The following is a 17175-nucleotide window of genomic DNA, read 5'->3' on the forward strand; positions in this document are numbered from 1 at the left end:
AATTAAAAATACTATACCATATTTTACCATCTAATTTGCTGCAGCAACCAATCTTTTTTTCAGTGTATGAATTCAAAAAAATTCTTTTATAAGTATAAAATTATTAAATTAGATAGATCTTTGTTTTATTATTACACACACACACACACACACAATCACGTGAACCTTCTTCTTTAAAATTTTTACATCGCTCAATTTGAAATCCCTGATTATCCAGCCGCGAGCAAAATGAAGCAGGTAATACTATGCTAATTCAATGACGCCAAATGATGAAACGCCGGTTAGGAAGAAGCTGCACCTAAGCAAATCATTTTATTTACGACCCGCAACTTTTACCGAGCTATCATATCACTCTAACATAATGTCTATTAACATGTCCAAGGAGGACATGTTAAAAGACATTATGTTAGAGTGATATGATAGCTCGGTAAAAGTTATTATCAGAGATATTAGATATCTGCTATGAATGTTCCTTCTTTTTCTTAATACAATTCTACAATATTTTAAAAAAAAGATATTTTAATCTTTATTAATTAATACACTGAAAGAAAAGATTGGGTGTTGCAGCAAATTAGATGGTAAAATGTGGCATAGCATTTTTAATTGGCTGCAGCAGCCAATTTTTGCGTTAGCCTATCTGCAATGTAAGTATAGGATTTCGATAGACTAACGCAACTAAAAACTGACTGCTGCAACAAATTAAAAATGCTATACCATATTTTACCATCTAATTTGCTGCAGCAGCCAATCTTTTTTTTCTTATCTTCTTAAGTAATATTTTCTTCGTAGATTTAAATTTAAATAAAATAATTATTTAAGAGATATTTATTAAAAAATTTTATGAAGAGAAAATATGATTTTAGGTTGCATCTTATTTTATGATATATTTTCTAGGAAGATAAAAGAAAATATATAACTTTGAAAGGGAGAAACGCTCAAAGCTTCCAGTTTTGTTTAAAAAATCTAATCAAGCACTTTTGATTTAGCGAAGAATAATCTCTTTGATCATATCGAATCTCGACATCTTTTCCTGATACAAGGTAACTCAGAATCGTTTGACTTGCCTCCGCAACGATACAAGTACACTTCTTTATTATTCCACAGCTTTTGACGTAATTTAGTAAAATTTAGCTCAAAGTTACAATTTAGATTACGTGAATATTATTTAAAATAGCTCGCTTTCCTGCTTGGTGTTTTTGATATTAGAATTAGCTCTCGTAATCAACAAAATTTTTTCTGACAGAAGCGACATAATATATTTTCGCGTTGCGTCCTTTGAGGATTCTATTTTATTTCTAATTTAACAGAATATGAAATTATTCTATTCTACTTTAACGGAGTGAATTAAACTTAATTTTATTTCTCTGACTTTGTTTCACAGCTTGTGAATATAAATTATTTAATATGATGCCTGATTAAGCATCAAATTATTAAAAATTAGGTGTTCATTCGAACTGCGCGCCGAATTGGTTTTCCGGACTTATAAACGCAATTAAACTATTGTAATAATATCACAAATTCAATTAAATTGACAAGCAATTTTTAATAATTTGATGCTTAATCAGACATCATATTAAATAATTTATATTCACAAGCTGTGAAACAAAGTCAGAGAAATAAAATTAAGTTTAATTCACTCCGTTAAAATAGAATAGAATAATTTCATATTCTGTTAAATTAGAAATAATAGAATCCTCACACAAAGGACGCAACGCGAAAATATATTATGTCGCTTCTGTCAGAAAAAATTTTGTTGATTACGAGAGCTAATTCTAATATCAAAAACACTAAGCAGGAAAGCGAGTTGTTTCAAATAATATTCACGTAATCTAAATTCGAACTACAAATACGATATATACAGGGTGTAACTGAAATAACGCCCACTATAATCATATAGTGCTATTCTTAATAAATAACTAAGACGAAAAGTCCGCTATCATTTTGCAATTTTCGTAATATTTTGTTTTAGTTACTCAATGAGCAAAATGTCTAAAATCGACAGCTTTAAGATATCTTTAAAAGTTTCTTAAGAAAAATCTTTAAAATATTTCACAAAGAACACGGAAAGATACCTTAAAATTATTTTATACATTAATTTTATCCGTTTATTCGGCAATATTTAGAAATTAATATCTCGTTAACTATTGCGAAAATTGCAAAATAGAGACTTTTCGACTTAATTTTTTATTAGGAATAACACTGTATGATTAGTGGCCGTTATTTCAGTTACATCCTGTATATGCATGTACATATATAGTTTTTACAGGAGAGCAGGTTAACAAATAAGCGCAAAAATTATTTATCGAACGCAATTTTGTTAAAGGAAAAAGTTGTTTGTTTTAGCATAAAGGATTACGTCTTGTACTTTGCGGGCGCGAATTTTGAAACACCCTATATATAATTCACATTGAATTATTTAAGCATTAAAGATCCAGCTTCTACCGGTATGGGCATTTAATTTCTAGTTCGTATTGGTTGTGTTCTCACATATACGGTGTAAAATAATAGATTCTTTTTGTTTAAATTATTAAAGTTTACATTCTGAGATTATGACAGAATTGAAATAAATCTAGAAGAAAAGTAGACTTTACGACGGAGTTTATACTTTTCTTTCCGAATTTCTTTCTATGAAAATTTAGATATTTTCTTTGTCGATATGTATTATATTATATCATATATCGAATTCTTTCTACTTCGTACGTTGATGCAAACTTATCTTTTGAAAGAGTGCAAGTGTTGCACTGAAAAATATAAAACATACACAGGAAAACATGTTAGGAATTTGAGATCGAACTTTATATTTTTCCTCTGTATTAACATTTCAATATCATTGATTTCTTTCCACTCTAAAACTAATGTCTCTTTCAAAGAAGAAGATGAATGTGTTTACTCGAGCAAGAAGTATTCCACCAGTAGAAGGAAGAAATAAGGTTTACTAGATAAATAACAATTTGGAAGTGATATTTCAGTTTTCTCCTTTTTCTTTCTCATTTTTAATGCTCGAACTATCCGCCCAATATTTGTCATTGTCCAAATCTTTGCCGCTCGTAAATAACACAAATCGTTCGAAATCCTTATACGTATGGTGGTAGAGAGGTCGTTCAGCTTCACGTTGCTTTTGACAGAAACTAATAATAAAATGTGTCGACATCGACGACATCAAGATGCTTAGACAGCAAAATTCAGTTGTCGACTTTATAAACGATCACGTCACGTGTTCGTAACATAAAGCTTTCTCTATGATTCATGATTTGCTATGTAGAAACATGAATTTCACGCATCATTATATATAAGAATAATATAGATACATATAAAAGTATAATAATTGACGCGATACCTTCATTAGTCGTAGTATCAGACACCTAATGGCAATACACTCGAAGTAATATGTCAGTATTTTTTAATAATATTAGAAACAAAGAAGTAGAAGTACCTAAACCACACAGTTTCGAAACGATTAAAGAGACATTTTATATTTTATATAAAATTAAGTAAATTTAATCAAATAAAATACGTGTAAATATATAAATCAAATATATTTGAAAAATATATACAAATGTATGACTCATTTTTATTAAACGTTCTGTAAGAAAAATTACCAATTTTTATTAAATTTACATTATTAAATTTTGAAAAAAATCGATGAATTATTTTAATCTCTAATTTCCGACGAATTTTTGAAAAAAATTATTATTAAAATATATTTATAAATCAAAAAGAAACTATATGGGGATATTTTTTAGAATTTTCTTTTTAACATTCTAACATGCAGAAATTCTAGTATGCTTGAGCTACCTTTGAAAATTCTTCAAGCGTTACGGACGGTCCTTGATTAAGGCAAAAGAAGTTTTATAGATACTATGTTTTTATGACATGGCTAAACTTTGCATTTTGCGAGAACCTTGTTAATCGTATGACCAACTGCATTTATGATAATTATACTTCCGTATATAACATAAAACACAATTCAATATTTTTTGTTTGAAAAGAACATTTACGAAAAACAAGATTTATGTGTGAATTATGTAAAGACAAATATATAATACTATCAGCTATTAAATACATATATATAAATATATTTAAAATTTAATACATAATTATATTTTCAAATATAATTATATCTATATATATATATATTTTATTTATATATTTTTTGTTAAATATTTTTTCTCGTTATAAATTCATCTTTTATTTATAACTTAAAAGAGATAATTTTGTAGCATTTTATGTTTATACGCGTTTTCAAATCTTATAGATGACTCTATTACGTTATTAGGCAGTTTTTTCAATTAATGAGTAAATCGATTATAAATTGCGCGTGCAAGATTAATTTGCTTGAGGCGAAGCTCACACAATTTTTCGCTACAGTATTTTGCAATTTATAAGATTGATAATTTTCTTCGCGTCAGTTTTCTTGGGACATGACGCTACAACATGCAATGAAAGTAACCGATAGCACAGCTTTATGTAAGTATATGTATAATGACTATATATAATATGATAAAAAATTTTTGAAAATTTGATGTGAAGAAGAGATTCATCACTAAAAAAATAATTTATCCAAAAATTATTTACGAATTATCTATTTCTGCTGTATTATTTATTTAAAAATTATTTATGTTATTTGTATGTAATTACTTTATATATTCTTATTTTATCAAGAAAATCTTCACATTATAATTTAATTAATGAATTCTAATTTAATTAATGAATCTTTTTAAATCCAGCTATTCAAATACGATTCTATGTAATTTTGATACGATCATTTTAAGAATCCTCTTTGCACATGTTTCGGGAAACGTGGCTTCTTTTGAGAATTAAATCTAAAAGGGTTACCGTAACCAGTGACGGGAACAATTCGCATGCAAATGCTGTTGTGCGCAGCCCCACTATCGCACGTTCGTTCTACCACTGAGTAAAGCGAAAGTAGTTTCAAGCGGATGTAGTCAAACGGAAGGAGCGAGCACCTGAAGATTTATCTAGAACCAATAGATTTGTATATAAAGATTAATCAAACGTAATTTTTTTAATTTTATGGAGTGAAAGTTAAAAGTTAGTTATATTGTATTACAAAGAGATTTCCACTTTTTAATTATACCTACGCGGAAAAAATGTGGCATATTTTCGCATTTATAGAATCTATTTTATTGTAAAATTAAACAAATGGTTGTTGTTATCAATGATACTATATTAGGTTGGAATAAATGTTCGCTATCTTCATTAAAAATGAACTTTTAATTAAATAAAAGATTTTAAAGATAAATATCTCTACTTTTGAAAAGTCACTATGTGTTTTGAATTTCTGTGAATTTGATGATTCTTATATATAGACAATTACTGGACTTAATGAAAAGAAATTCTCAATTTTGTTTATATGTTTATGTTAAAACTTTCGTTCGATAAGAACATCGATAATCAACAGTTTATTTTACCCAAAAGATTGATTCAAAGGATAAACATCTTTCACATATATCGACTCAATAGAGAGAGAACATACATTAGAAATTTATAGTCAAGTTCCGAAGATCTTGCGATTTCCTTCACTTTTATCGCACTCTCATTTAAGTTGCAGTAGTATAACCAGATATGTGGTCATCAGTGAAACGATCTGAAAGCAATATCGATCACATAATGATTTTCCAATATCCGAATAAGGTCTGGAATAGGAATTCGATGTATGTGAATAAATAAAACAGAATCGTATAAATTATAATATTATATGTACTATACAATCGTATAAACTATAACTCTATTATAACGTTATTTAGAAATTAATAGGTATAGAGTTATGCAATTGCAAATACTTGAAGCTATAATCGTTTCTTTTTATGCCTATACTTAATTTAAAATACTTAATTAAACAAAAATAACAATATCTAAAATACAAATCTATAAAACACAATACATATCTAAAACATAAGCTGTTAATTTTCGTTAATTATTGCCATTTCTGATATACATATACAGAACCTCCATGAATACGCTGCATAATTGCGCCCTAAATATAGAGAGTACCGTCGATTCAGAGATAATTTCCTGCAAGAAAATCGGAGTTTCGCGTTAAGTAGAAACTATCGTAGCTTAGAGAGTCGTGTGCTCTCGAAGTTACGTACTCATACAATTGCACTGCTAGCAAAGTTTCACTCTAGTACCAATTTCAAATGGCAACGTATCGACTTGAGTACACACGAGCTCTATTCAGTTTACAGGAATCATTAAAGGGCGTGTTTCCAACTATTTACGAGCACATTTACATTAGTGTTTACAGCGTCCCGAATTCCTTTGGATACTAAGTTAAAACCTCAATTAAGACCAATTAAGCTTTACCTTTGTCACATATTACAGAAAAATTTAAAATAAAATATTTATGTTGATACATTGATCCTTTGTGGCATTTATTCTTAGTTTATTGATTGTAAAAGTGAAATACTACTGGTGTTTATATTTAAAACTCACGTTGATAAATATCCTATGTAATCTTTTCCGTGAATACCGTACAGCAATTAATATGAAAACATTTATTTACGCGACGAAATATAGTTATTATATATTATATATATATTTTATATGTATTTACATGACGTTTCAATTTAAAACCACATTACGTTTGTGTTTTATTTATATTTCGATATGAATTCAAACGTTTATTTTCATTTCGCGTTTCGATATGATTGCTATGTTATCTATACTTTGGAAATAGGTACCGTATCTGTGTGATAAACGTTTTTAATTAATAAAAAATTTTTGTAACGAGAATCCAGATACAATGAACGCTATAAAATGATGTTATCCTTTTCTTAATTAGTTGTTAAGAAGAAAATAATCTGACCTTAGCGTTCACCGTATCTGGATTCACGTTATTGCAAAAACTCCCTATTATCTCAATTGAACTGCAACGCGACGTGGAAAATACATGAACGCACGTTCTTCTTTAAGTCGTATAGTTGCCGTGATAATCTCGTAGTGAGAAACGTGTTTAATTTTCAACGAAATCACCTGGATAATTCAGCAATTTTGAAATCTTGACGTGATGATTTACGTTTACTCATACACTGAGAAAAAAAATTTGTTCAACTAACTGAACACATTTAGTTGTTTGCAGATTTGTGGTTAATTCAACAAATTTTATTTAATCGAATTTAACTGTCTGTTTAATATCTACATGAGTGTTGTAATATCTACATGAGAAAAACGAAGATCTTAATACTGAGAAATATTCTCGTCGTTATTAATCCTTTTAATCTTTCAATGTACGTACTATGTGTTCTACGTTTGTACGTTAAACTTTTGGCTAAAGTTGAAATTTGGATCATGAGGTTAATCATTATGTATATACTTGCGATTGTTCTTGTGTGTACAGGAAGTGGAATATCCGTGATATAATCCGTCTAATCAAAACTCTTATGTATAATCCACAATAAAAGATATTTACTTAACTACAAATATTGTTTAAATATATCTTATCGTTATGTCCGTATCATACGAGTGATAGAGATTAAGATTAAATTTAATTAATCAGAATAAAGAAAATATCCGATTTAGTGAACTTTGCTTTGATCGGTCAAATTTAATGTCAATCTCAAACCTATAATCTTTAGTCTGGTACAAATTTTAAGCTATAGTGTATGTGTTATAGCCTGAAAAATATTTTTTTACATTTTAATTAAAATGTTTTGCATCGCTTTGATTTTTTACGTACCGAACGTAATAACGGCAAGTTTACGTGAAAACATCCGCCAGCGGAAAACTTGAGTTTTCGATTTAGAAATTCCAACGAATATTCGACGTCATCCTGCATTCAAAGAAAAGTTTTTATGCAGATTGCAGTCATATTAAAATGATTGCTGATGTAGTTACATAAATATAACAAAAACAAAGTCTCAAAAGAGATTTAAGAAAATAGATGGAATTGTGATTAAAAGAGAGAAAAATTTCATTTGTTAAACGAAAGATTGAATTTGATCTTTATTGAAAGAAATGAATAAATAAAAGAATGAAGTATGTCAAACAACTTATCTATTTACTTCATTTTCTTTTTTCATCAGTCTTACTTGCCATTCGATCAGAATCGGACCTAGGCAATTAGCCTGAAACAGATTATGTTCTCAAATTCTCTATTAAAGATATATGCTTTATTTCTATTTAAACATAACTTTTTTTAGATTAAAAAATATATCTATTTATATTTAATATCTGTATACACGTCGGCCATTATTTCATGCAGAATTGTCCAAAGTTTGTACATGTGATTTTCATCACATTCTTGCATTGTCATCTCGACATTCTTTATTATCTAAGTATAAAGGGATATTCTACTGTGCATCTGTAGAAAAGTTTTACTTGAGATGAAGCGAAGTGACAAGCAATATGAAGTAGTAACAGCTGGAAGAGAAATGCCAGTAACCAAGTGCACATGCAGAAGACTAACGGCCATGATTCTACATCCCACTTCTTCTCGAGCATCCATATGATTATAAAATATACGTTGCTGACGATGTGCAGGCACAGATTGCAGAGCCAGAAGAGCAACGACAACGAATACAGTGACTCCAAATCCTCCGCGGCGATCATCAAATCGTTATGTAGATTCAGGATTATCTTTTACAAACAAATAAAAAACTGTCATCCTAATTCGTTTACTATCAACTTAATACTGTGATATAAAGATCTATTATTGAAACATCTGGTATTTAATTTAAATGAAACAAATTTTATATATGTATATGTATACATATCTATAAAATTCTGCACTATATTTTACTAATTTCATATTATATCGTATCATGATTATGATATTTATTAAGAAAATTAAATGAAACCTTCTTGCTAATGATTGTTCTAGTGTCTCCCACTGACGTCGATGGTAGATTTTGTATTGCAACCGAATTAAGATGACCAAACCGCTGACCTAGAAAAATAGCTACCGCCACAAACTTGTAGATAGCCATCGATGTACCGATGTAGAGAATCATGTATTTCATATTGCTGGTCCATGTCTCTATAAAGGCGTACATTCCAATGCGATTAATAGCTATCCACATAATCGTAGTCATAGTTACGAGGAACCACGCGACAATCGCAGTCCTTGTCTCTTTGCGAAGATGACCCAAACGTTTCATATTCTCGTCAAAATCTTGCAGCGCATTCCAAATCCTAATGAAACTGCGTCTCGTGAATGCCGTTAAACCTAGCTCATACATCACCACGCTGTAGTTGATGATTACCTGAATAGTTTACTCGTATTTTAATCTTCACACAATTTTCGTTGATTTAGAAATTGAAAATTGTTGACCAAGGACCTTTTTAAGTCCTTTGTGCCGTAGAAGAAGAAGAAGAAGAAAAAGAAGTAAAATTTAAGTACTAATTAGATTTGTTGGAAGATTCGAACAAATCAAGATAAAGGACCTCGCATAAAATCATAGGATTTTGGCCCTCGATGAAATTGGCTGAAATTTTAATAAGTTATAGTTCTTGATTCACTGATCAAAAGTGTCCAGGCACAAAACTTGAAAATAACTAGTTTTTTGTTAGCCGTTTAAAGTTTTATTTTATTAATGTCTCAAAATGAAGATTTCTGTAATAAATCAAGAGGTTTTAAATAACAATATGCCATCCACTCTCACCTTCACCCTCACTATAACATACTAAAATTTCAGCCACAAATTTCACCGAGGACCAAAATCCCATGATTTTGTGCGGGGTCCTTTAATATACAAACAGATTTTCTAGCTTCAAAGGATTTAAATAAATAAATAAATTTTTTATTTACGTCTATCTTTGATGATATACATTATACCAAAAAATTAAGTATAGTTATATTTCTATAGCAAATAACCTTTTGTTCCAAATAACCTATATCTCAACTAATTTCTACCGACCTTTGTGTTCTCTGTTCCTCTAATGGTCCAGATTTCTCTTTTGACATTTAGAAACTTGGTAAACACCTCGTATGATACACAGCTGTAGACAATAGCGACGATCACCGTGAAGAGTAGATTAATATTCGATGGTGTCACGCGATATTGCAAGAAGTTGTAAGGAGCGAAACCGAATATTCGCATGATGTATATCATTGGCCAAATGACTTTGTAAAGAGGCGAGTTTGGATCGCGCCTTTTCTTAACTCGTTTCTTTTTCATCTTAGTGAATAAAGTTGTCACATTGAAAGGAACAGCTTGTAACTCCATGATCAAGCAAAATCGAATGACGCTTTTAAATTAATGAAATCTTAGTACACAAGTCCTCGATCTTCACAATGAAACCTGCACCTGTTTAGAGCATAGATATAATTATCAATTACAACACAGTTATTTGCGTTTGAAAAATTTAAATGCAACTGAAAACAAAGATTCACTTTGTAAATGGATATATGAATGGCTTGATTATTAACCTTGCTGGTCTCTGTTCAAATTGATTATACAATTAGTTTAGGTATGACTAAAAAAATAAAAAAATTTTCACAGAAAAAAATTCTTTTTAACAAACATTATCATATCAGAGAACTTTTTAAATAACATATGATAAATTATACATTTTGGGTTAAATAGAACAGACTAGCAGGATTAAATTGATACGATGTACTCTATCAACAAAAAAATAGTAAGTAATATAATAATAAATTGCAGTAGAAAGAATAAACACGTGGAAAAATATCGTAAAAATGTGAATTTATATAATATTCAATTGAAATAAAATTTTACATAGATATTAATTGTATGAACTTTTTAAGCATGAATACATAGAAACATAAAAGAATACATTAGAAACATAAAAGTCTAAAGTCTCTGCGAATATTCAGATTGCTCCATTGTTCTCATCATAAAAATTTTTCTGTTATATCGTTTGTCTTCGTACATACAGATTTGTTAAAGTTAATTATTTGTTAAAGTCGATTAGTGTGACAAACGTGGCGCGAAAGCAAAGTTTACAATCGTAGGGAGGTAGATAATGTAGCTTCCAATCAGGTCCATCTTCAATTTCGTGAGTAAATATTGAATCAACGAAGTCCTGAAAAGTCTGTTCGCTTTTGCCTGGTGTCCCGGAAATCACCACGTTCATCGATCAATTGCATTGTCCTAGAAAACGTAATGTCGAAGAACAACGATGGAGCTACGATAAATAAAACTAGAAAGAAAGTAAGATGAACATAGAACTGCGGAATAGATAAAGAATTACGAAAGAACGGCATAAATCCTAGTGAAGAAAGAAGACAACTTTATTCTTCTCTAACTGCAGTTTCTCTCAAAACGTCACAGTCAATCGAACGCGATAAAATCAGCTAGTCGTTCGAAAATTCTCTCGCTTTTTATTCCGAAAGTTAAGCGAATTTTAACATGGCCCTTGAGCTATCCTAGAGCTGTCACAAAAACTCAAACTTTTTCTGTAAATTTGACGGTAACTTTCCGTCGGCGTTATAAATCCTAAAAAATGTATAACTCAAGAGAAAAATATGGAGGAAGAGTGAAAATATAAAAATTTATATATAATCTCGAAAACAGTAAATATTCACAAAAAATTCAACTGTCCAAAAATAGACGGTCGTTTCGCCGAGTATCTAATACATTTACTGAAACTTATCCTTTGCAACCATGTTTGTCGTAATTCATTACATCACATAAATTATAAACTTTTTAGAACATTTCAGCCGTGTGTACTCACATTATGACAGACCGAGTTCTCGTAGTGCATCGATTGTCCCGAACGACGTTGTGAGGACTATAAGGACTCGGTGTTTCATGGCACTCTTGTCGCTCACGATAATACGGGATTAGAGCCACTCGCGTAAACATCCACTAGACGGACACACAAACACGATGTACACGCACGAATACTACCGTTAAATATTATTCCACGTCGGCCCCGAATGAATAATTGAAGAGTAGAGAAGAATAACAGGTGGAGACAACCGGTCGAAGTGCATACACCCGCAGATAGGTACAATAGTACTGCCTGTTTGCATTCAAAGCCATGTTGCGTCGCGGTACTGATTTTATTACATGGGCTGCCCATTTCCTCTCGATTCCCATGATGCTTTTGTAAAACGTAGAAAATATGAATATACATATTTATTTTTTAAGATAAAATGTACCCTCAGGTACAAACAATTTATATCAATATTTATGGTAAAACAATGTAAAAAAAAATAAATCTCTCTAGAACAGGTATAAACAATAATTTTGGAGAAGTACATATTTATTGTTTTAACAATAACAATAACAATAGAAATAAAATATAAAATTATAAAATTTAACAAAAGAATAGAAATAATGGCCGTAACGATCAAAGCCAGAGAGAGAGAGAGAGAGAGAGAGAGAGAGATCTTTAATGCTTAAATAATATTCAATCTGACTGATATATCTTACTATATGTATTATTGTATATGTACTTGCATATATACCAAATTTGTAGCCACTCGAACTACTATGATAAAATTACAAATAAAATTTAGACGGATAAATCAAATAAAAAAGATATTCTATTTTCGATCAAAGCAGACCTTGGTAATGTTCTTGATAACATTTCTATGTAAATTTGCAAATATATTTTTCAATTGTATAAAATACCCACAGATTTGATTTGTTGGACTTAAAATTATAAACTATCACAAATTATATTGATCGTCAATTTAATAATAATGCTAATAAGCATTTTAAAACATTGCAAAGAAGTTATTACGAAGTATCCTTAGCTGAAATAAATATAAAATAATAATCGAATGAAAAACATTTTTGAAATAAGATATTTATGATATTATGTAGGATATACAATATTATGATCCGAAAATAATTATATAAGAAATAATTAATTGTATAATATTTATAAACAAAAATATCAATATATTTTTGATTATATCTTTTTATATAAAATAATTTTGATAAATTATTTAAACATGTATATTGCCTGTACGAGCATTCTAGTGAAATTAATAAAGTTGTAACAATAATCATATTATAATGTAAACACATTTCCAACTTGGGAAACATGAAGAAGCGTCGAATGTAGGCGACTATACACGAATGAATAGCGCGATATTAGGCAGAGAACATCTAGGGTGCAGAAGAACTGGGTATACTATTCGGACAACGCTCCCGAGAAATGTAATTTAACACCGACGGATGATAGGCGAGTTCTCGAAACAGCGAGAAGAACGAAATATATTTTCATACATTTCCTTTGTAAGAAGGTGATGAGCTCTCACATACAGCTCCAAAAATACAAATGACGTAGATAAATTCCATATATAGGTTGAACGCTTTTGTAGCAATTCTTTCTTTTTTATTATCTCCATAAATGTTTATAAATATGATTAATGATATTAATTATGTGACTAATAGAAATATTAAGATTTATTTCATTAATTATTGATGTTTGAATAATGAATGATCGATTGTGATGATGATAAAACTGATATAATATATGTATGATAAATGCAATACAAGATTTAACAAAAATTATAAATTATTAATTCCCTTTCGTAACAAAGACAAATTTCGATAGTTTTTACAAATTCCTCACTGCATAGTAATAAATCGAATGGTAATACATCAGAGTTAATAATTAACAGACTATTACGATTAAGTAACGAGTTTTTCAAGCAGAATTGTGTCAATACATTTTTTTTTATCTCTTTGTCATTTATTTGCTACAAGAAAGCGTAGTTGAAACAGAAAAAAGGACTGTCAGTGGCTGGAAGAATGGAGTGAAAAAGAGTGCTTTTAAGAACAATGCCGTGAATGCTGGGCAGCGAATGTTCCGTCGCATCGTGACGTTCTCGTTCCCTGTGCAATTAAATAGAAACGACGAAAAACTTGGCGACGGAGCGACTGAATGCCAGCCAGGAATAGTCTGCATATTAAAAGAGTACACATATCACGAAAGGGACGTGCAATAACCTTTTATGAACCGGCAACCCCGTTTGTGGTCGGTCCTTTTTATTTTATAAACTTCTTGCTCAATTTTTATGAAACGTGGCCTATGAAGTAAATTGATAATGCTTCGAATCTCGAAGGTCAAAAATAAAAAATTCAAAATGGTGGATTTAATATGGAAAGATTACTTTTCATCAGATTATTTTTAATTAGATTATATTTTTGAAATTTGTATTTCAGATTTCTGAGGCCAAAATCAAATTTAGCAATCTCAAAAACTTTTAGAAAATAAGATCTTTCATAAGTTATAGAATCTCTAGTCTTATCCTCAAAGGATAAGACCATCGCGAATTAAATAATAAGTTGCGAATTAAAGTACTTGGTTGCCGGAATAAAGCACAAGAAAAATATATTCATGTTCGTCGCGGTATCCATGTTATAATTTCTCTCTCTCTTTAAATAAAATTTAATATATTTAAATGAAGAGGAAAAAAGGCTGGTGAATCGTTTCGCATTTTTATTTCGTAAAATTCATTTCGAAAATAAATTCTCAAATAAATTGGATTTTATTTGTTTGAAATGGGAGTATATACACTGAATGTATAAAGTACAGAAATTTACGTACTTTTATCATAGTTTATAGTTTAATCTTGATGTAATCAACTTTATTCTAAGTGGATAAGACAGATTAAATAAGCCTCTATGGATTGAAGAGGAAAATTGTTCATATTCTACATTGTTTAAACATCTCAAGATAAATGTTTGCATACCATCGAAGTTACTCTTCGTTTCGACAGCTAATTAATTATTCCAATCGGCGTGAGCGATTAAATCCGCCAAATTCATATAATATAATAGTATGATTCTCGGAAACTTGTTCAGAGAACGAATACCAGTCTCATTCCTTAAAATTGGTCTCCGCCTCTTTCATTTCCTGCCATTATTTGCCACTTTTGTGATTATGCCACATTTTCAAACGGTAATAATTGCTTCAAAAACATTACATTTTTACTAAAACTTGCACTAAAACCACTTTTCATAGTGTATTCATTTGGATGTTTTCCATTAAATTTAAAAATTAACTGACTAATGTTTTAGGGAAAATATGCGAGTAAACATCGTTTTTTTACGAAAATATTTTATTTTACTTCTACGTATTGCTCTGAATTTATTTTCATTATTTAGTTTTTGATTATGTACATAAATTATTTATTTTAAATAAATGTTGCGAATGCATATAAAATAATTCTGATTAATTTTACAGAAACTTTTTTGTTTAAAAATATAATAGATAATATATTTTATGTATAATACTGCGAAAGATACCATTTGAAGATACTATAATATATTTTCTAAAAATCAATATAGGTATCATAGCCTCATGAATAAAAAATATTACTCTATAATGCGGGGTCTACAATAGAAGTCGTAGCGGTCGCAGGGTCTTAAGTCGTAGAAAATTGACTAATCACAGTCGATTATTCTTTTCATATTCGACTGTGATTGGTCAATTTTCTATGACCCTACGACCCTACGACCGCTATGACTTCTGTTGTAAACCCCGCATAACACACACATACATACACAGTCTCATACAATTTAACATACATATTATACAATAACAATAGAAATAAATAATTTTGAATCATTAAAATAATTCCTTAAAATAAAAAAATATATGTATATAACAGTGATGTCTCATAGACTCTCGTTTTGAATTTAAATTTGATATAATTTAATATGATTTATATAATGATAATTATATGAATCATGTCAAATTATATCAAATTTAAATTCAAATTATATTAATTCATATTAATTATTATTTAAATGGTATTAATTATCATTACATAAATTATTATTAAATTATGTCAAATTTAAATTAAAATCATGACACGGGAGAGCCTGTAAAACATTATTTTTACATATTTCTTAAAATTTTTATTTTAGGAAAATTATTTTAAGGAAAATTATTTGTCTGATGTATATGTATATACATATGTATGCTTGTCACACACGATTTATCTCTCTAGAGAATCTCGACAAAACGAAACGAGCGCACCGGAGGCGCAATTTAGCTGTCAATGCGGTTTCCCGCGGGACAAGCGCGAATCGCCAGTTACGTCTGTCCGTCAAAAATTTTTATCCTCAATAGACCCAACCTGTCCTGCTCCCAACTGCAATCCGAAAAATCCTTCGAAACGTCAAGCACATTCCAGACGGCAAAGGACCGCACAAGTCGAAATGTCGTGGAAGTCATACACCAACTGCGACGCAGTCATGAGAGTGATCAAGGACGATCTGTTGAAATGGACCTGCGAGAGACACTCTACCGGTTGTCTCCTTGACAGGCATCTCCTACGTGACAAGGCCCTCGAATTAGCCCACAAGCACGGATTGACCAGCACGTTTCCTCAAAATTCTCGCGTTACTTGAAGGGCTCGAAGCACGATCGGGATTAATCTGACAATTCCCGCGGGCTGTTCACTTCCGTATCGCGATAATCGAAGGGATAATAGCTACTCGTGTCGCGATGGCGGTACTGAACGTTCCGTTTAATTCAGAAGGAGAACGATATCTTTTCCCGTCAGGATATTTATTTTATTCTTTTCCTAGAAAGAATAATGTCCGTCCTTTATTTTTTTTATCTTATATGGAATTAATTTCGGTATTCAGATATTTGAGATATTCTATATGGAGCATCCAAATGTCATAAAAAGTTTATACTAATAATAAAAAATATGTGTGTATATTGTTAATAATATTTGCAGTATGTAACATCTCATCGCGTTTAAATATCTTTTCTTTTAAATTTTCGGTTAGATTTTAAATGTTCTGAGAAATGGCTAACATCTTTCCTGAAGAAGCATGGCTTCTCGTTAAATACGAAGGAACCTTCTGGACCGATCTTCAACAACTATCGTCTCTGGATCGACATGATGCGATCTATCATCACTCAGTACAAGCATAAAGATCTCTTTCATGTGGATGAGTTGACGATGTATTCGGATGTTCCACCTATTGAAATATCAGCTTCAAAAATACGGCAGGACGAGTCTGATACGAACTTAGAGAAGACGACGATACTGTTGTGCTGCAACGCCTCTGGCACCGAGAAGTTACCACTATTGATCTGCGGTTCTTATCTCGCTATGATAATGGGCAAGGATCACATATATAGTCACAGCGAAGACGCCTCGATAAACGACAGTCTCTTCAGAGAATGGTTGATTCAATTGAACCATCTTATGTCGAATAATGATCGCAGAATTCTGCTACTATTGCATAGAAATCATATCGACGCTCT

At 30.3% G+C, this 17175-nt stretch overlaps 2 protein-coding genes across 2 annotated transcripts in view; one reads left to right on the forward strand and one right to left on the reverse strand.

The window, feature by feature from the left end:
- Positions 1-5557: 5557 nt before the first annotated feature.
- On the reverse strand, positions 5558-10187 carry LOC108731997 (uncharacterized). Its single transcript, XM_018462576.1, has 6 exons — positions 9879-10187; positions 8820-9224; positions 8341-8598; positions 8025-8087; positions 7700-7792; positions 5558-5608 (listed from the first exon to the last, which is right to left on the reverse strand). The coding sequence occupies exons 1-6, from the start codon at positions 10185-10187 to the stop codon at positions 5558-5560; spliced, it is 1179 nt and encodes a 392-aa protein (XP_018318078.1).
- Positions 10188-15964: 5777 nt separating this feature from the next.
- LOC108731925 (tigger transposable element-derived protein 4) overlaps positions 15965-17175 on the forward strand; it is a 3184-nt gene continuing 1973 nt past the window's right edge. Inside the window, exons 1-2 of the mRNA XM_018462481.1 lie at positions 15965-16272; positions 16692-17170. Of these exons, the coding sequence (XP_018317983.1) occupies positions 16113-16272; positions 16692-17170 (639 nt within the window). The 5' untranslated portion in view covers positions 15965-16112. The remainder of the gene's footprint in view (positions 16273-16691; positions 17171-17175) is intronic.

Source organism: Mycetomoellerius zeteki, unplaced genomic scaffold, assembly GCF_001594055.1.
Source record: "Mycetomoellerius zeteki isolate Tzet28-1 unplaced genomic scaffold, Tzet1.0 scaffold145, whole genome shotgun sequence".
Lineage (NCBI taxonomy): Eukaryota > Metazoa > Arthropoda > Insecta > Hymenoptera > Formicidae > Mycetomoellerius > Mycetomoellerius zeteki.